Source organism: Seriola lalandi, unplaced genomic scaffold (assembly GCF_002814215.2).
Source record: "Seriola lalandi dorsalis isolate HSWRI2012SDOR001 ecotype SW California unplaced genomic scaffold, Sedor1 jcf7180002054144, whole genome shotgun sequence".
Classification (NCBI taxonomy): domain Eukaryota; kingdom Metazoa; phylum Chordata; class Actinopteri; order Carangiformes; family Carangidae; genus Seriola; species Seriola lalandi.
In genome coordinates this window covers 389452-410732 of record NW_019524697.1, presented here as the reverse complement: position 1 = coordinate 410732, position 21281 = coordinate 389452, and the positions used below count along the sequence as shown (strand labels likewise).

The 21281-nt window shown below is 42.0% G+C and overlaps 1 protein-coding gene across 4 annotated transcripts in view; it reads right to left on the bottom strand.

Annotated features, from left to right (window-relative positions):
* Nucleotides 1-258: 258 nt before the first annotated feature.
* Nucleotides 259-21281, bottom strand: part of stard13b (StAR related lipid transfer domain containing 13b) — a 60181-nt gene continuing 39158 nt past the window's right edge. For all 4 annotated transcript variants that reach the window (XM_087173275.1, XM_087173276.1, XM_023403567.2 and 1 more), the window contains 13 exons: nt 9890-9961; nt 8741-8822; nt 6743-6806; nt 4490-5853; nt 4206-4376; nt 3833-3992; nt 3387-3585; nt 2936-3149; nt 2370-2484; nt 2031-2252; nt 1621-1838; nt 1339-1515; nt 259-1164 (listed from right to left, as the gene is read on the bottom strand). In XM_087173275.1, the coding sequence (XP_087029401.1) occupies nt 1047-1164; nt 1339-1515; nt 1621-1838; nt 2031-2252; nt 2370-2484; nt 2936-3149; nt 3387-3585; nt 3833-3992; nt 4206-4376; nt 4490-5853; nt 6743-6806; nt 8741-8822; nt 9890-9961 (3176 nt within the window). In that variant the 3' untranslated portion in view covers nt 259-1046. The remainder of the gene's footprint in view (nt 1165-1338; nt 1516-1620; nt 1839-2030; nt 2253-2369; nt 2485-2935; nt 3150-3386; nt 3586-3832; nt 3993-4205; nt 4377-4489; nt 5854-6742; nt 6807-8740; nt 8823-9889; nt 9962-21281) is intronic.

Sequence of the window (21281 nt, the reverse complement as noted above, 5' to 3'; positions counted from 1 at the left end):
GACTACAGTCATGTGTTTCCTTCAAATGACCAGTAGAGGTCCCTGTGTCCCCGGATCAGAAAGATTTGTGTTTTAAGTTAGATTCTTTGGCTGTGTATATAAACATTTTTGTTGAAGCTTTTCTGGCATTTTTTGTTATTAACTGTCCATGACAGGTATTTAGAATCCTTACACAATAAATGCCATTACTGAATCGTTTACATGTAGTGTTCCTTCTCTTTGAAGTAGAGCAATATTAAGAAACAGTCCATACTAACGTTTTACAATTTTGATATTTTTTATTAAAAAATGATGTCTATTGTACTTGACACTGCACAATCCAGTACCCTAAAGCAGGTATGATCAAGTCAAACCTTAAGTCATTCTTTTCACAACCACAGGGGGTCAAAGTTTAATAAAATTACACCCATTAAAAATGGCAATACTGAAGCAAAGTAAAACCAGCTTACAAATTTGTACCATGTGTATTACAGGAAGGTTGACACAATGAAAGAATCAATATATAGGAAATTAACATATGTACTATTTATCGCCTCACATATTCACAATATATACATTTTGTTTGCATGTACAGTATATTCACACACATATATACAGACACTTGAGTGTACATCATAATAATTATAGCTTTAAATCTAAAATGAATAACATGCTTCCCAGAAGCATTTAAGAGCTTTAATGTCCTAGACATTGTAGATTATAGCAACAGTAAAACAATAACATTATCAAAGATAATAATTATTATAGCATACAGGTTTAGCAACATCAAGGTAAATAAAATCCTAATTCTAACAATATTGGCAGGATGATTAATTTCCCAATGAGTAATTATGCTCAGCACCTATAAGATGTCCTTTTTTGTCCTTGTGCAAGTACAGAGGAGCTCAAAATAATTTTCAGAGCATTTGTACTCTGAATAAAAAAAAAACTGAATAAACTGTGCTTTAGTTCTGGGGTCCTGTCTATGCCTCGTGTCTGCCTGTTGGCAATGTCTTAAAGGCTCACTCTTGATCTCAAGCCTGAGCAGACACAACTGGCAAATAGTTTCAGATTTTGGTTTCTGGCCCGTCCGTGATTAGTGGCTGGAAGGAGTTGCGGATCCGGGCAGCTTCTGCGGCACAAAGGTGACCAAAGGCTTTGTTATACCAATCTGGAGTCCTTCCTCTGAAATCAAAACAGTATATTTAATACAGCGTACATGCGCGTATAACAAGCTTCAAATAAATATGAAACTAAAATCTTATGTAATATATATTGATGCATTTTAAATGTGTCAGAAAAAAATTAAGCGTTTGCTAAAAGAGTTAAATCTTGCAACAAGATTATTGCAGGACTTACTTTAAGTCCACTCTGCAGATATGAGTTAGTCTGGACTTCCCAGAGCCACAGGGCTCAAGCAGGTAGTTGGACTCCAGGGCAATAGCTCGTACCCCTCCAACAGGAGGACAGTCCTCATGCTCTATAGACACAGAAACAAGGGAGCAGGCACCTTTGGGCAAGTCTGTCCTCCATGACCTTGAATAAACAAAAAGAAATTGAGTATGTACCCTAAAAGAAAAGAAATTAGAGCAACTTCCAAACAAAGGACAATGTGTTGTTTGGTGTTTTTAAACCACTTACCTGAGAACTACAAAGTCTCTGCTGGGATGAGGGGGCATGCGATTGAGAACATACTGGAACACCTCTGTCTGCTTGTCTAGTGTTTCAGACACTTTCCACTGTAGCAGGTCCACATCCCACAGGTGGCGCTCTCGCAGCACCCGGTTCAACACGACAGATGGTGGCGCTTCCACTTCCACAGACACTCTCCAGCGTCTCAAAGGGTTCCCATCTCCCACCTTGATAAGACACAAAGACACAAATCATCATTAACTTACAGATCTGAAAGCAAGATCCATGCTTGAGGTACAAAAGAGCATTTTATTTTCTGCATTACTGATTTGCTGTTGTAACCCTTTGGCGTTGATACGAGACACTGGGATCATTCTGATGTATTATTATACATGAAAAAAAAAAAACTTAACACAAACCTTCTTATAGTAGAGCTCTGTGTTATCAGAGCTGCTGCATGACACCCAGGACTTGGACTTTTCCCGGGCCTCTTTGAGCAGGTTCTGAAGCCTCCCCTCCATATGTGTTTGGTATGTTCCATCATCATCTTCCAGCTGCTTGCACAGCTCGTCTATTGTTGGTGCATGCAAGTCAGCCTCCACATATGAGTTACGCGACTGAGTAACCATCTCATGAGGGATCTAATGGGTGCATAAAAGCATGAGGTAAGACTCACAGCAATATAAACAGAGGGAGGCCTGTGGATATTACATTCAGCCTTGAAATTCTTGTATCATCTCAACTACAGGTTCTCGTACCTCAAAGAGACGGTTGCACTCAATGATCATATGAGCAAGGCCCTGTGTTGCTGCTAAATTTTCATTCAGATCCTTCTGGTCTGGCCTGCCAGTGGCATACTTCTTCTGCATGGCCCTGGGGATTATGGATAGAGAAAATTTATTAGTCCCCAGGTCAACATCCACACCAAACACAGTATATAAACCCTTCCTCCGCTCTGCAGGAAACCCCTTTGATCCCTTTAGCAACAATTTCAACATGGTAAATTAGAGAGCTTTGCTTTGTTTGTACACAGCATGGTCTCATAAAACACTGAGCTTTAAAAAGAGAGCCATGTCCTTTTAAAACTGGCCCGGAGAGACAGTAATCTACTGCACCGCTGGGGGCTGACCAAGCTCTGTAACCCGTTTTATGTCTGTATTATGGAGTCATAGGTGAAGATAATCATACACGAGTTAATAGAGTGCATGCATGTCTTGTTCATTAGGCTTTTTTGAGGCACAGAACGGCAGGAAATGGTCCTGCCACAAAATCACAGACACCAAGCTAATTACAACACTATAAGACATGAGGAAAAAACATGCACCTTGGTGAGAGATTGTCTTTCTTGAGTATGTTGAGATGGAAGAGGGAGGGGGCCAGGCAAACGGCAATGTTCATGGGTGTCATCTGGTTCTCCTCTACAGAAGAAGTGACATCGCTGAGGAAACAGAGCAGCGTCTGCAGCACCTCTCGGTTTTCATCCGACATCAGCATGATGGCTGCTTGGACAGCTTGCAACCTTTGGTCCTTTGGCACATCTGCACATATGAGAGAATTGATTTGTATTATTTCTGCTTTAAAGACACAGTGATAGAAGAGAGAATAGCATCCACACTGTCAAAGGTCATTTACTTTATTTTAAATTATATTTTCACGCAGCCACATGTATGTTAGTTTGGTTACAACTGAACAATAATAGAGCAAAACCAAGTGAGACAATAAAATGAAAACCTGCCATGGGCAAAAAAAAAAAACACAGAAATTTATGTCCTTACATTGGTAGATATGGAGGAACGTCTCCCCCAGTTTGCTGGTGAGCAGAGGCTCAGGTAAATCCCTGAAGAACTGCTTCACCATGTCAGCCACATCATAGGCAGACTGATCCTCATAGTTCACATTGTCAGGGGAATTCTCATTCATCTGCCTCAGAGCTTGAATTCGAGACTTCACCCCCGATTTACGAAAGAGACCCACCTGGGAGCAAAGCAGGAGCGTTAATGTTAGCGTGACAGCTGGAAGTAACATGTAATCGCATTGTACCGCAGTTCCGCTGACTGTATTGTTATTATACAACTACTGTATCTGTCGGCCACCTGTGTCAGTCATTGTGCACAGAAACCTTACACCACGTTATGCGCATTAGATGAACCCAACCATTTGTTACATCACATGTGAAAATGCAAGTCACACGTAACGTGAGAGCATGTATACTGCGACCTACCTGGTCAAGACACTGGCTCCTCAGGTACCGCAGGGCCTGCTGCAGGCCAAGGGGCAGGGGTTGTCCAGAGCGCTGCACATGCACTATGAGAGGCACTCCGAACACATTCTTATCCTTATAGTCTGGTACCTTCATTCTCTTCATAAACTTAGGCACAGACCTAGGGAAGACATCAACACAACATCTTTAGGAAGTTGCTAAACCAGAGAGAGCAAAATATACAGTATATAGGCACTGACTTCGAAGCTTAAAGCCAAAAGGGAATCTGGTTGCAATAATTAATTGAGGCCTAATAAAACCATACTTGACAAACATTACTTATACACTAATAGAAAAAAGAATCACACCTTTGGAAATTTAAATGAAGACTTACCAAGTCCAGCCATGCTTGTTGGACATGGAGTACTTCTCCATGATTGCAGTAAGACGTAGCAGAGAAAACTTCTGCAACAAACTCAGCTGGCCTGCTGACTGGTTGGTAATCTGCAGGGATGCCACTGAGTGACTCAGGCGATTAGAGATCTGAAAGCTGGGCCATCGTAACCTAATACCATAAAAGATGAAAAAGAAAAACAGTTCACTTCGTGGTCAAAGAAGAGCTAAACTTGTGTGATCTCAAATGTTTCAGTACTTTCAATACAGTTCCAAGAGTCTTACCGATTTGGTCGTGTGAGTGAAGCACCTACTCCTGAGTCCCTCCTTTCCCTGAGCCTTGTAGATTCTGTCTCAGCCAGTGATACCCGGTCTCTGTCCCCATCACTAGGTGTGGTCTGGCTTTCTGTGACTGAATTTCCCTCAAAGTCCAATGTGATCTGACTAGAGGACTGGAGTCGGACTGTATCTTCCCTCTCGCCATCCACCTGTGCCAGCCCTTCTCCTCCAGGCAACACATTCTTAGACCAGTGGTCCACTATCTGCTGAAGGCCATTGACATGCAACAAGATATCATCCAGGTGAGGAAACAAGTCCTCTTTCTCTAGATCTATGAGGTCTCCAGTGCTGGCGTACAGATGTGAGCCAGGAACATTATCATACACACTGATGCGGCTACCTCTGGAGCAGCACTGGGTGACAGGCCTGGATTCCCTTCTGCGTGAAATTAGTGGAGAGTCCAGATGCATGCTGCCGGTGTGCCAGTTAATAGAGGCCCCATTGGTTGGGGACAGGCTTTCTATGGACAGTGCTTTGGGGAAGGTTCCTGGCTTGTGGTCTTTAGGAATATGGACCACCAGGTCTTCATAGGAGCAGAATTCATTCCTGCGGTTTTGTTCTGCGACTTTATTCACTTGGGTGCCTGAGAAGATGTCTATGTCCTCTAGATACATGCCACTGCGCTTGTGGTCAGCCCGATGAGGCTTGCGCTCTTTCAAGCTGGGTGTGCTAACAGCGCTGCCACTAGAATGGCTGCTGCCCTCACTACTACACTGGGACGGATGAACTTTGTTGGACAGTGGTTCTTGAGCCACACCGTTTCCATTTATGATCTCAACACAATGCAGCGTTTTCAGTGCCCGGGCCTCCTGCTGTAGCACTGGAGAGCTGATGACTAACGCCTTACGACCACTTCCCAGAGTTCCTCGGGAGCGCAGTGTCTCCATGCGCTTCAGGAAGTCTTTGGCACGGGTGCTGCTTGTCTTGCCGTGCTTGTCAGGTAGTGAGCCGTAGTGAGCAATTTCTTTGGGGATGTGAGGCATTGTGAGAGAAGTAGAGTCTGGCATTGCTGCAGAGTCCGAGCACGTGCGGTTGGAGCAGTCAGAATCCTCTGTACTCAGGCCCCTGTGACCGCTGCCCCCGCTGCTCTCACTGTGCAAAGAAGAGACCTCTGGCTCACTGAGGTCCGTCAGGACACTCTCGCTGCTGGTGGTGGCCCTCAGAGGTAAGCTGTCCCTGGAGGGCTGGCCCTCTCTGTGGTTCCCCAGCAGACAGTCAATGTCCTGTAACCTGGACCAGCGCCGGCTGCTCCACTCAAAGGTCCATTTGTCACTGATAGCAAACAGGTCGTCTTCATCAGAGTCTTCACTCTGAGGAAAGATAGATTATGTTACACCAATTACTTTAGCCGCTATGATTTGATTTGTTTTCTTTATTCTTCTTTGTAGTAATGAATGTTTCTATTTAGGTCTGCACATACAGTACGTATTACCATACACTGAGTGGAAATATAATAATTGAGGTTGGTAAGGTAAAATATATACATGAAGGTGTCACATAATCTATGCCACAAAGACCAGTTAAATAAGAAATGCAGGAAATGGCTGAAGGATGTGTCTGCTCAGAATTAATAACATTATACAATCAGCCAACAGTGATATAACACCAGACAAACGATTCCTTTGACTTGAATACTTTTCCATAAATAGACCAAGACAGGAAAAAGTCATTAATGTCAGCCAGCAGGCTACATTCCAATGTGGAGACAGATAAAAAGTAATAATACTCAACGGGGACGAACACAACAATGGTGCAATCTCAAATATCGTATAATCTAGGTTACGCCGATGAGGCCAGATTATATTTGTGTTGATGCATGAAGCACATGCACAACCTCAGGCAGTCTTTGTAAGAAAATACCATTGATGTTTGTCTTCAAATTCTTACAACTTTCAAATGAAAACTTTTTGGGGGAATGAAGCTTTTTGAGGGGTAAACCCAAAGAACCACATACAAACTGTTATAGTTCAAAATAGAGAAAAAGCATGACACTCGCTTCAGACTAAACTCTTGACTGAGCAAAATATTTTTTACCTGCTGAATTATCTGTCTTTTAATATATTTATCTTTTTAAAGTTAGTGGTGTGTTTTTCCCAAAAAAAATATAGTGTAGTGTCACAGCTGCCACAGTGTTGCAATAATCCACTTTAAAAACTTTAAAAACTGCAGAAGCATCACTTTGATAGTGTCGACACTTACTTTCTTCTTCGGAAGGTTCACGTCAAGTTTCATAGAGGCACACTTATTCAAGGTGTGGAGGCGCCTGAAACAAAGAAGGACCAAGGATGAAAAACAAACAAGAGAAAGACCAGAATAGTGTTCTAATGACCACTCCAGAAATAAATCCCATTCTGTTTGCTATTTAAGTGTTAACCTGATCAGCTTTTGTTCTGGATGCACAGCCAGACCCAGAGGGAAACTCAGTTTCCACACACACATTATCCTAAACCTAATGAACACCGGTAATTGTCAGTTGCTCTGTTCTCTTTCTCTGAGGGTTGGATCTAAGTGATTGTGGCTTGAAGGCTGCTGTGCGGTACTTTGAACAAAGGTGAATTTGAGGGCAGCAGATGGAGTAGCCACATATAATGTTCTAATCACAGCCTGGCTAATTATAGTCGCTATAGTCACTATAGTCATCTGCAGATCTTAATCTACAGATGAACACGTCTTTAATGCCACTTCACACTTGTGTACACACATGATTTGAGAGACAGCTCAGTTAAACAAAAGTCACATTAACACATTAAAACTTGCTGCTTTTGAAATACAAATGCACATTTCTGAGCTCAGTTTTACAAATCTCCCTCAGAAAAGTAATGGAACATTTTCAATATTTGTAATAAACATTATAGTCTAAGCCTTGGAACGTGTGCTTAGCGATTAGAGGTTCTGTGGGTGTTCAAACTGGGATATATAAAGTAACGGCACTAAAAACTACATGAAAGTACATGAACCATTAATAGCACAGGGGAAAAGATGATGGCATAATAAAATACACTGCAGCTGACTGGGCCTTGGCTGTAGACAAAAAGAAACTCATTTGCGGAGAGATAATCACAAGCTGTAACAGCTCCAGATATTACTAACAGTCTTTTTCACAGATTGACAGTATTATTCTGTGACAGTAAATAGACTCAGATGAAGGATACAGCTTTCCTCTAGTGCTGTAGATGACGGGGGTTAGCCAAACAAGAAGTTCCCATGATTGTTATTGTAGATAGTAGGACTCAACTGAAGAGAGGATTTCTAAGCTGGGGGCCCTTTATTCCACAGGCCTGAAGAGCTTTGAATGTGGTTTCTAAAACAGGAGGCTGCTTAGCCAGAGATCAGAAAGAGCGCTCGCATACATGAAATATCTATCAGTTACACTTTTATCAAAGACACCCACAGTATGCAGGGTGGTACTTATTTTTGTGCACAAGGCTGTGGTGGCGTAACTGACAACAAGGCCATCCTTATGTTGCCATAGAGATGGTGGAAAGTCATGGACAAAATCACGTTGGAGGTGGAACTGTTTCCAATTGTCCTCCATTTATCCCGTGGCTAGTTTGGAATTTAGATGAGTTGCTTTAGGGTTGTTTAGAGTCACAGTATATTGAGCCGCTCGAGGCACCCCTCATGCTACTCTCTGCTTGCCTCTCTGGAGGGTTGCCATAGTTACTGTGGTAACTGAAGTGCTGTTTTCATCTTGGCTTGAAAGAGTACATGAGCTGTCTTGCCCTATAAGGGAGTGATGTGGAACCACCAGTTGTTGGCTCTGTGTACTTTTCTATTCTTTACACCCTCTGGCAAATTAGGAAGAATCACACTCATCCAATATTTTTCAAGCAGTTATGTCAGAGTGCAGTTCAACATCTTGAGGACACGGAGATTCCATGGCTATTAAAGCATTTATTAAATCAACATTTCAATATGTTGCATTTCAGTCCAGACTGATGAAGGTCTGATGAAATTTGACTGATTTATTAAATGTTTTAAATGTACAGCAGTGTGTGGAAAATCTTATTTTCTGTACAAGCTTCTTAATACCTAAGATAAGAAAACTAAAATTTGCATCAGATGAGACATGTGTTTTTACTTTAAAGTTCATGTAGGGATGATTCTCACATAGTTCTACTTGTTTGGGCCAAGAAAGTTATTTGTAGCATTGACTCATGTACGAGTCTTTTCAGTTTCAATGAATTGTCTGGTTACCTGCAAAGAGGTTCCACGAGATCTTTGTCCAGAAAGTCATGATCTCTTTTCACAGGCGAAATGTCAATGGGGAATTGGGAATCTGTGGAAAGAAGTGTAACACCAACATTAAAGAAAGATCTGGAAAGCACATTCTTTCCAGAAATACACTGAAGTTCTGGGAGACCATCAAACTTGTTTTGTATGTGATGCTAATGAGAAGAGACAGAATTTGCCCAAATAACAGCACTCAGGCTTGTGCAGGCATTACATCTTGCTCTGGGTATGGGCCTCCTCTTACATAACTTAAGAGACTGAATCCAGACCCTCTGAATCTAACATTCCACTGCATTCATGTGAGGTCATTAACTTTTTTATGAAAAGCAGAAGCAGCAGTGAGCGCTCAGACTGTTCTTTAAGGGGGCAGACATTCAGCTATACTGTCGGCTTTGAAACATGATTACACCCAAATAACGGATTTCATTATTAATGTTATTTCTAAATACACAACCCCCCAGCATCAGGAGTGAAGCTCATGCTAACTTCTTTACACTCCAACGGCCGTCGTCAGTGCACAACGCTGGAGTTTCTGTTACAACTATCTACAAACTGTCAGCAAACAAATATACTGCACCAAAGCACATCAAAAGTCTGGCTTCGACACAAAGATCTGAGGGAGTGGAGCTACTTAAGCGCTGATAAAAACCCATTTCTTCCCATGACTTCAGTCTTAAAGCACAGAAGACATGTTTATGTAGTAACCATAGCTTGGAAAAGATTAGACTTTAAAAGCAGCTGATGTTCCGCTTGTTTTGTGGTGTCTGGGTGACTGGAGCCCGAGCTCTGAGGCGTCCTGAGGACAGTTGTGTAAAATGAGGCTCACTATGTAACCCATGATCGTGTGGTTTTGTTCGGTGTTGGGGACGAGGGTGACAGACCAGATGACACTGTGTACCATTATTCACTCATCATCTCAAAAATACCCACATTCCAGCTATGGCAGTGTTTCGTCTCACAACAAAAAAAAAATCTAAAATAAAAATGCTATTTTGGTTTATTACAGAGTCATTTTATTGGTGTGCTACTTCATTAATCTCTGTCTTTTAACCAAACAACATTTCCCTCCTTTGTGATGAATGTGTGTGGGAGTGAACAGAGTGCTTTTATTACCTTCAAAGAGCTGAGCATACTGGGGAAATCCTGCTGCCCTCAGCCAGTCGCATGCCTCTTTCGCCTCGATTTCTGAAACACAAGAAAGTGCGCACATCAAGAATAGAAATAAAAGGTAAAACTCAAATCTCGTTTTGACAAGCCCACCACAGCATCAACAAAGCAGCAAAAAGCCTATGCACCTGGTATCTTACAGACACAACAGACTTGGCAGGAGAAAGACCAGAGTCATTCTGAAACTGAAACCCCCCCTGTCTGATTATTCTGAGAGAGCATGGATGTTATGATGAACCTGCTGCTCTGACCGTCTGGCTGGAGGAAACCCTCGTTCACTCACACGAGGCAACGTGGGGCCTTATATAACCATCTGTTATCTTTTTACTTTTTAAGCTAACGTATATTACAACAGACTGAAGACTGTAGATAAAAAAGAGACCATCACTCTACATCGCATAGAGCCTAAGATACTGTTATGTATAAACCACGTTTCATTTTCCAACAAAATAGACAGAATGATACAAAACTATAGATCGGGTTAAAAATAATCTTTATCAGAGTTCTCTGTGACTCCTTAATAGAATAAAAGCAAGCAAACACATCAGCCAGGGTCACAAACTGACCCAGCTGCCCGACAGAGTGAGTCGTCTGCAGACTTCAGAGCCGCTGATGACAAGGAGAGGAAACAGACCGTTGGCACCTTTCCATTAATGCTAACAGAGTTGGGTGTCATTTACCGCTTCAGCGATAAGTGACACAGCAGTGCTACAGTAAGTCTGCTTTATGTTGCAAAAGAAAATAGAAACTTTCATTGAATAAATGACTGAATGCAAAAAAACAAACAAGCAAACAGTAAAACTGAATAAGAAAAGCAACATAAACCCAATATTTTACCTACAATTCTCACACCAGTAATGTCTAAATTTATTCTTTGAATTTATACAGACAGTTTTCAGTCTCTTTCTTTCCTTAACTATATTTTAACAAAAGCAGAGCTGAAACAATTAGTTGATTAATAGATAAGTCAATTGATAGAAAATTAATCTGCTAAATTTTTAGTAATATATAAATCGTTTCAGAATCAATGGGAAAAATGACTGCTTCCAGCTTCTACTCTGGTTCCAGATGTGAATATTTGCCGGTTTTGTCGTCTTCTATAATAATAAACTAAATATTTTTATGATTTGAACTGACAGTAGAAAGAAAAGATTTTTAAAACGTCATCTTGGGCTCTAGGGAACTGTAGTGGCTTCCAACAATAACTTGATCAATTGAGAGAATATGGTGAATGTGATGAAAGATGATGAAAATAAGAGTAAGTAAAATAGTAAAATACACAATAAATTATTTCCATCACTTATCATCCAAAATCAGTCAAGCTGCAGCTGTATTATTGAGAATTACAAATCAAAGTGCTTATATGGTAAATGACATATATTATTTTATGTAAAAAAATATAAAACACAGACTTTCAATTTGACATGAAAATATTCTTACCAGTTCCAGTGCTTCTTTAAAAGCCACACACAGCTGATAAATGTCCAACTGCCAAATATCATCACACACACATCTGTGCGTTAACCAGCTCTCCACAAAGTAAAGAATTCCACAAGAAAAGTTGCACGTAAGTTGCACCCGCGGGTAACAAACAGCTCTCCCATCACACATCTGAGGTCTCAGTTCCACTCCCGGTCTGTGCCTGTCACACTGTGGCTGAAACATGAACCGCGGTCATTCATCACACAATACTGCGTAATTACAGCGACTGTAGCCTCGCACTGAGGATACTGCTATCACCTGTTTTTCAAAAAGTGTTGATCCAGGACTGACCTACATGTCCGAATCACTGAGAAATCAATGAAAAGTGACTTTGGTCTTCAGACTGACCAACAACTGAGTAAATATTAACAGTTCCCTGTGTCCTTGGATGACAAAAAAAAAAAAAAGTCTACTGTTTACCCCTTTATCCAGCAGTTAAGTCAACATGTGTACGCTGCCAGGAGCCTCTCTGGTCTGTTCCCACCTGTATCACCAGGAGCTGATGGCTTTCTGTTCAGCTAGGCTTCCCTCCCAGGTGGATAATATCAGGCCTGTATTATTCAACTGCAGCTCATAGTGAGAGCAATGCCAGGTCCTCTTGTGTCCCACAGCCGCAGGTTGGACCACTGGGAGCAAGTAACATGAGCTGGGAATTCCTCTCTGTTTGGCATTCTGTAACACGATACCGAGACATTCTGTCCTCGCATCCTCTCTCTAAGGAAATCTCTTGTGGATAAAAGGCTGGGCGGGCATCATGCCAAAGAATGAGAACTTGTGCTTACTTTCCACAACCCACAGCTTTAAAACTGTGTACAGTATAAAATTACAGTTTCACAAAGAGATGAAACCCAGTTTGGCTGTGACACAATGGCCCAGAATGTCAAAAGCTGTGTGCGACGGAAAGTATCTGTGGCGAGGGCCTTTAAGATTCACTTCATGCAAAGTTCTCAGCAGTGAATTGATTATGCAAGATATGACATGTAACAATTTGCTGCAGGAAGAGATAGGGCACATTTGGATAGTCCTTGGGCTGTGCAGATACAAGCCCCGTTAAAATTTTGACAGTTTTAAAGGCTCGTTCACATTCCACTATTTCAGAAAATATTTACAGCCGAGTACATGAGTAAAAACTTTCGAGGATTTTATGATGTGCTTTGTTTTCTCCTGATCTCCATCTGTCTGACAGCAAAGCTTTAGGACTAGCAGTAATCCTTTTCTGTTCATATTTTTTTTAGAAAACAAAACAAAAATCCCAGAATCATTCATTCAGGCTTATTGTGAATGAAAACAAGCCATCATCATCACTGAAGCACAGGCCTCAATACGTCTGCTCTCCAAAATCCTTCAATCAACCAACACCAAAGCTTGTTTCCGCTAATAAATGATCATGTACTTACGGGATATTTTCATCATACAGCCAGAGTGTTTCATATATCCATCAAGACTTAAGAGTGTCTCTCAGCATGTCAGAGCATCTTCATTCCCACGCTGAGCCACATTCCTGCTCTCTCTCTGAACACAGCTTGCAGTTTGAACTCAGACCCACAGCTCCCTCTTTCTCCTTTCTCTTTCCATCTACCCCCAACCACCATGTGCCGGTCCCAACACTAAATCTCTCCTTCAACCCACCCCTTTCTGTGGCAGGCTCCCTGACGTTTACCCCCTCTCCCTCCCTCGTCAGCTCCTTGTGCCCGACCCTCCTACCCAGCTCTGCCCGTGACAACTTTTTTATACCCCACTCAGCACATTTTTGGCAAATATCTGAGCTGCAGCCAAACGGTGAGCATTTCCTCTCAATCCTGGGACTTTCTTTTATTTCGAGACACTGTTTTTCCCCCCTGATATGATTCTTTGTTTTCAGACATTATGGCCAGTTGACACAATGTCAGATTTTTATCATTTCATCAGGGAAGTGTTAAAGCTGATGTGGGAAATGTTTCATTTAAACATACAAGAGGAAAGCGTGGTTTTGCAGAGTCTAGATGTTGTTCCAGTAGGTCAACGGAATGGAAAAACATAGGCAGCTGAACTTCGGGGGAAAACCATGACATAAACTGTCAGCAATCAGCAGCGGTGAATCATGCTGAGGCACTCCGCTCACAAGACGCCGCACTAACATCATCTGAGTGATCTACTCTGCTTCACCTCTGTCTCAACCTCTTTGTCTGAGGTACAAATCAATGAGTGAGAGAAATTGTGTGACGTGTGTCATCTGAGACAGTGGTGCTGTGTCACTTGACACAAAACAAAGAAGAAGTTATTTCCAGAGGATTTATTTAAGAATAAGAATGAAAGGCTACAAAGGAATAATTGTAAATAGCCAAATATAATCATATTTTCCAAACTATTTATTTCTTATTTAAATGACATTTAAAAGTTTCTCAAATATTTCTAGGCAATACATTTCAGCATCTATCCAAACTTACAGTCCAAACTGTTAAGAAGAAAGAAGAAGGAAAATATAAGGAAAAAACCTGTAAGCAGGCACTCTCATAAATCAAATCCAAGTCGATACAGTGAGTGAGTTCACAAATACATTAGGGTGAGACAATAATCTACTGTATGCTTTCATTATTTGGCAAGTTATATACAGAAGAGATCAATTTTCATCTGCAAAGCCACTGTCACGTTTTCCCAATTTTCTCTACTTAATAGCGCACTTTTACATTATATAATAAAAGGTGAGATCACAAAAGAATATGCTGTATAAGGAAAATCTATTAGTATAAATGTGTGGATAAAATGAGCAGCACTTTAAATTTCTGGGGTTTGCCGTGGCTCTGCGATTACGTAAGGACATCATATCCGTCCATAATTTCCTATAGGGTAAGTAGAAATCCAGATGCCCCCTGCTTCTGCTGTGCCTGCCTCACTATGTTACCATTTCCTCTTGTAAAACACTACTCTTCTGACCTACTGGGGCCAGGACTCAGTATAAAGCTGCAAGCACAGACAGGATGACGTAGGCAATCCACTTTAGTCACCATCACAAACCATTTAACAGTAAATACCCTCAGCTCATATCAGAGCTTTAAAAGCACTCTAAAACAAACTGCTTAAAATTTATAAGCACTAACCATGCGGACCCTTACAGATGTGTCTGGCCATTCCTCCCCCACACTACACTGCTGCAGAGACAACTGAATGAATCAGCCAGACAAGCCAACCAAATATATCAGTCAAAAAACACACAGACTGTAACTGAGCACTGAGACTGTCTTTATCAGAAACACCTGGAGACACTAAGAGCCAGGAATATGGAAAAAAAAAAAAGATTCCAGTAGTGGGCTGGCTGGCGGAGAGGTGTCGTCACGCTGCGAGGACGGAGGAGAGGCCTCTCTTCCCCTTTATGATGCTAATTGCATACAGACACCCACTCACAGTGAGCAGTCAGCCTTACTGTAAGAGTAAGACCAGACAGACAGACAGGGGAAACACAGTGCCCCCCCCCCCCTTCTTCTAGTCTGCCTGAAAACCACAACATCTGATGTCTCATGCCCAAATTAGCCTAACATTTCCTTCTGTCTCACAGTTTCAAATTGTGCACAGGGGAGCAAACAGGAAGCACCAATAATGATGAATGAAAGCCAAAAGACGGACATGATGACCGAGAAGCCATGTGACTGTAGATACAGGAGACACAGGAGATCTATTCTTTGTTGGTAAGAGGTGAGGGAAATGCTGGGAGCTCACGGGCTAGATTCATACTGCAGTGTCTCCCGTAATTCACCTAGTGTGGGAATAAACTAGTCCTAATTTCAAGAGTGGGTTTTCCTTAACAAAGCTCTGCATGTCACTCGGACTCCAACAACCGCTGCTCAATATGTCACAATCACCGGCAGAGCAGTCGGTGCCTCTCGCTATTATCACAGCACGTCTTCCCTTCACAGCATTCTCATCATCTACAAACCAAAAAGGTGTTGAGACAAAGGACAATAGTACAGGACTGTCTGTCCTCAAAGGTGAGTAACAACACAGTGTCTTTGTGGATGTGACTTTGTTCTTGATGCAGTGATTGGCACATGAGCTGGCTGGCTCAGCAGGCCAAGTAATTACAGAGAGCCTGTGTTGAATCACCCACAGACTTCCAGCCCCCTCATCTGATCCTGAGGGGCACACAGGGAACCTGTCGTTCACCCCCAGTCATCATGGGATTCAGATTCAAAACGATCAGCTCTAGGCTACGTTGCTAAGGCACCAAAGCAAAATTTCCTCAAATACTATTGAGGTAGTGATTCCTGGGCCTGCCTGTGCCCTGTGGTCCACAGTGACCTGTGGAGCGGTCCTTTCAGTGGTCCACAGGTCTCCTGTAACAAGTGAATATACAAAGCGGACCTCAATGCCTCCTGGAGGACGGGGAACTTGAGGACAAACACAGTGCCAGCCCAGCAAAAGCCCCTGCCAGGGTGGTATTTTCATTTCACATTCTGAGCCTGTGTCACAACTAACTTTAGAGTCACTATATTCATTACGTGCCATCACTTTAAATGTAGCACACACAATGCTCTTCACTTCTTTTCCCTTCTCTGTTTAAAGACTGATCACAGACATGCATAAATATAGTCTGGATGAAGAATCTTAGTGTTTTTAATGACTCCACTGGAGAAACACTGAGGTCCACCTTTCATTCCACAGCAAACACACACACTCACAGCAAGAGCTTATTGATTCTGAGAGTAAATAACATAACTATGTGAGCTAGGGAGCTGCTGTTGTTGACCATTGCCAAAGCCTGCTGGGTCAAAAGTCATCAGGGCTGTGTTTTTCTCTTGAGGTCCTGTATTGAATTTAAACAAGAGCATCACAGCTGTGGTAACACTCTCCTTCACCTCTGAGGGACACCCAGAGAGAAGGTTCTTTTATCTTCAGGGGCAACAGCCCATCAACTCTCTCTCTCTCTCTCTCTCTCTCTCTCTCTCTCTCTCTCTCTCTCTCTCTCTCTCTCTCTCTCTCTCCCTAAAGACTGGAAATACTAGTCACATCGTTGAAACATTTACAGGTTACTAATGATGAAACAATGCACAGTGACAGTATTAAAATACCGAGACGTTCATTCACATAATAACAGCCCAAGCTGATTAATTTCTTTCACACAGTCCAGCCTGAGAACACAGTGGAAATCAAGAGGGATGTCTGCTTGAAGTGGGGTTATACTGTTAAAACCATAGGGGGTCAGAATGATGCTGTAAACATTTTTGAACTATGGAAAATCACTTCAAGTTGTTTCCACAAGACATTATGTGTGTTCCAAGTCACTACACAACAACCTGGGGGAGAAATGGGAAAGATTATCTGCGGGTCGCTGTCTCATTCTTCCACAAATAGCCATTCAGTGAAGGATTTACAAATTATCCCAAACTGCAAACAGATAGCCCGCTGGCTCCGGTTGGATATCACAGCCAGAAGACAAATAATGGCGCATGAGGTTTGGGCTGCGTGGCCCCTGAACAAGCCAAAGCTTCAAAGTTCAAACTGTTAGCTATGCAGTGTTTTCATCCAGCTCGTTACAGTGTCTCACATTCACTCAGTTTTGAGAAAATGTTCTGACAACCACACAGTGATTCCCCGGGGTTGCTTAACAAACAGCGAAAAAAAAAAACCGAGGGAAGTGTTGAGTGTACTCCAGCTTCACACACAGGTGCTCTCCTTCTTCCCCTTTGGTCACACTATACTTGAGATACTCCGGCACGTGACTTCCAGCAGACACTTGAAAAGAAGTGTCCTCTACTAAGAAGAAGGACCTCTGACCTCCGAACCTCTTGGAAGGAGGAGACATCTCAGCGATGTCCAGATCCCCAAGTGCCTCCGCTTGACTGCCATCAGCTCTGACCAGAGAAGAAATCAATCAGCGGAGCTTTCTGTGAAATACATACTGCAACGACTTCAAGACACGACGCACATGCTAAACACTTCCAGACACTGGACTGCAGCCATGTTCCCACGCATGTTAAAGTGTTTTGACATCCATCATGGTGGCCTTTATGAAGGCTTTTGCTTTCTTTGGTGATAAAACCAGCAGCTTTGGCTTATAGAGATTCCCTTCTTTATTTCACCCAGGCATACTCCACTAAAACAGCGGGCTATTTCTTCAACCCAGTGTTGATCTTTGCAGAATAATCAATGTGCTAGTTGTTCAGTTCAAGTTATTCACTCTATCCACAGATAAATAAATAACACACTTCAGGATAGTGCAGGCTACAGTGATAACACACATCAAGGGGTTTGCTATCTTCTTTCAGAAATCCTGATTTTTATTTATTTTATTTTTTTTGCCAAATCTTATCTCTTGTTGTTTTTGGTCTTCATACTGAAATATGATTTATTAAAGTGAGCTGCTCAAAGTTAATTAGAGCATGACAAATCTTCCCAGGCAGTATATAAACAGTGAGATGTAACAGATAAGGAGAGGTATTGTACCTGTGGGCATCAGTGTTGCCGTCACTCCAGACACAGAGTTGAGAAAGAGAGGATTTAACTCTGGGCCTGTCTGATTTTCCTCCAGCTCAGTTTTTTTTGTCTACTCCCCTCTGTCTCTTCCTCCTCCCTCTCGCTTCTTCTTCTGTCTTCCTCCCTCTCTCACAGCAAGACTCTGAACTGGGCCTTTTTTTTTCAGATGTCTTTTCAACTCCCACCTCCACGTCCCTTATGCCATCCCCCTTTACTGCTGGTTTCTACAGTGTCCCATGTGGTCATGTAGTTAACTGTAACCCTTCTTCAGCCCTACGAACATGTGCCACAAGTTCCCTATAGGTGTGTTTTTTTCTCTGTGTGCCTCCTGATTTGAATCCATTCATGTCTTGTTTTATGTAAAGCTCAGTAGGCTGCGTGCCTCGCCATGTCATGCTGTTTTCCCATTCATAATATATGGTTGTGTGGCTGTAATTCTTGCCTCCCTTTGATAGCCTATGTAAACACTGTAATTTGGTTTTCCGAGAGCGCCATATAACACAAATGAAGGGGCATAACAATGAATTACTGACAAACACACTCAGCCAGCTGACCTAAAATCTAGACTCAAACATGGAAAAAGTTTGACTGGAAAGTTATCAGCACATGTTCCGTAAGTCCTGGCACCCACACAAATCAAACGTCTCACAATGAAAGCCCTTTTTAAGTTCAGAGGAAGCCGGTGAGTACAAAAATACTCTACACTAACAAATGATGTTTAATGTGTGAACACGGCTATGTAAAGTACAGGATACGGGTAAAAGAGGAGAAGGAAAAACATCCAGAAGAAACTCCTCTGAAGTCGAATCCTGCAGAGCTCCATTAGATCCACCTCCCTCTCATCTGGACTGGATCCCAGAGGGGACTAAGTGGGGTTCCCTCCTTCTCTGGGAATGGCCTCCGAGAGTCAGAGAGTAGAGAGGGGGCCAATGTCAGAACAAGGGCCCCTACCGTGAGAAAGCCCTCTCAGGACCTCCACAATAAAAGCATAGAGCCATCCCTCGGGACGCTGGTCCTAATTAACGACATCAAAGTGAACGGCCACAAGAGGAGCCTCACAGGACTCATGCAACAGACGTGCGAGTCGCAGCACAGATAATGATACTGTCAGCACGTACGCTTGTGTACGATGAGGTGCGGCGTGGCTTATCAAGAATGCTACACATAGGCAGAGTTAAGTGTTTGTTCTGCTTTATCAGAGCATTCACAGTCTCTGCTTCACACACACACACACACACACACAGACAAACACAGAGCACTAATAGAAAATACAGGGCCATTTGTCATGCCATGTGACAGGCTGTGTTCAGACAGTCACCCTCTGCCTGAAAGGCCCATAAAGTGAAACGACAGTAGCTGAGTGTCTGTGGTCTGTATGCATGCTGCCTTTGTGCCTCTGTCAGTTTTTCCAGCTAATGACACGCACTGTGCAATTTTACCACAGGAGGGCGGCCGAGCGCTGAACTGCTGGTTTACGTGCAGATGATGAATACTATTAATATTTATATATTAGAACAGAAATGAAAACAGCTCAACAGCCTTTAAAGTGGAGCCTGAAACAGCAGTTATCTAATCAACAGAGATCAGTTCGGAGCATGTTATGCGCACTTATCTGCACATATTCATACAAAACATATTTATTTTGTAATGAGCAGATGTGGATGTTTGGATCCATGAAATGTAATTAATTTAATTCAATGTAATTTAATATCTCTACATTCTTCTTTTATTTTCAAGACTAATTTGCAGCAGCTTCAAAAGGGCAGGTTGGATCCCAAGACCACTCTCAAAATGATCTTTCTCATGACTAAGAATTGACCATTAGTACACTAAATACGTTTTGACCCTCTTTGCTTTATGTAGGTTAATAAGGCTTTTTTCAGTGAAGCAGCATTTTCTAATGTGGAATGTAAGAAGACCTGAAACCAGGACAAGTTTTCCATCGTGGCTTTGTTAATATGTGACTTTCCGTTCCTGTTACAGTGCAACCGAGGCATTTCTGAAATCTGCACTTAGTAAATGATTAGCCCTGCACATGTGGCAGCTGTCAGCTACTCTGACTGCAAAACCACACTGACTCACACACAGGAGAAAACCCTCTCAGCAGGGATTATGAGCTCAGCCTGCCACCTACAGGCAAAAAATGGGAATATACATAAGAGCTTCATGAATGTGACCTTTAGCGGAGGCTGGTTGGATTGTGTCAGTTTGTTCCCGGCTGTTACAAGATTTTCAAATCATTTACTTGTTCTTTGTTAGCAGTGCGGGAATTTACCAACGGCTACCAAACAACTGTTTGCACATTTTGGCTTGAGACACAGAGGCTGGTGAACTGTGGGACGTACAGTAGGAACCACTCAGAGGTGTAGAGACATCAGATCTGTTCACAGCTCATCTGTGTAAGCATGTATCTAAAATAAAAGGTCGAGCTCTGTTTGTTTTTGTCTGTATTTTGTGAATTGAATTCAGCTGGACATCTTTTTTTTTACTCTTTGCCTGCTCAGCAAAACAGGAGATATCAGAGATATGAAAAAATATCACAATAACCAAAATAAATTCTTACAATATCAAAATGTCATGATACAGTATCTGTTTATGTGTATAGGTTTTAAACAGGAGGAAATTGGATCTGTAATTGTGTTGCTACTTTAGCCAAAGAATTTGAGAAAAGGACGTAGACAGTTGTAATGATACACATACATGCACTTTCTAAATTTCTTCCCCTCTTCAGTGTCAGTCTGCCCCACGTATAAACATTCACACATGCCGCAGTTACACAGGGAGAACATGCAAACACCAGCATGTGTGAATCTGCACAGTATGCTCTACATACTGATCGTCAGAGATATTTACTGCTGCAATTAGCACATGGAAAAAAATCTGCATACTCTTCTGTTTTATACTAACAGGATATACAATATGTGAAACTGTGACCTTGGACTGTAATTGCCCAATAAACAACAACAACACTTACACTCCCTGTTTTTCCTTTTTTTGGGTGTGTTCACCCACAATTTGTTTTTTTCCTTTGCGCATTGCACTGTGGGACATTGACAGAATCTTTAAACACTCAGTGTATTTAGTGTGCTTACTGTCTAGTTTGAGCTTACTTCATCTTGTCACTTATTCACCGTGTTAACACACCACATACTCAAACTTCATTAGAAATCCTGTATAGTGTGGATTTACGACACAGCAATGCTATGACTGAGCAATCACACAGCTGACGTGGTATTAATCTCTCATTCTTTTAATATGCATTTAGTATCTGCTAAACAGAATCATCATGCAACTTAAGCAAGAAACAAGAAAACGAGCCATAGATTTAATTATGAAGCGTGATGACTGGATGCAGACTACCAGCTAATCACATTTTCAAAATTGCTTTTGACTCCCTGTCAGTGTTATT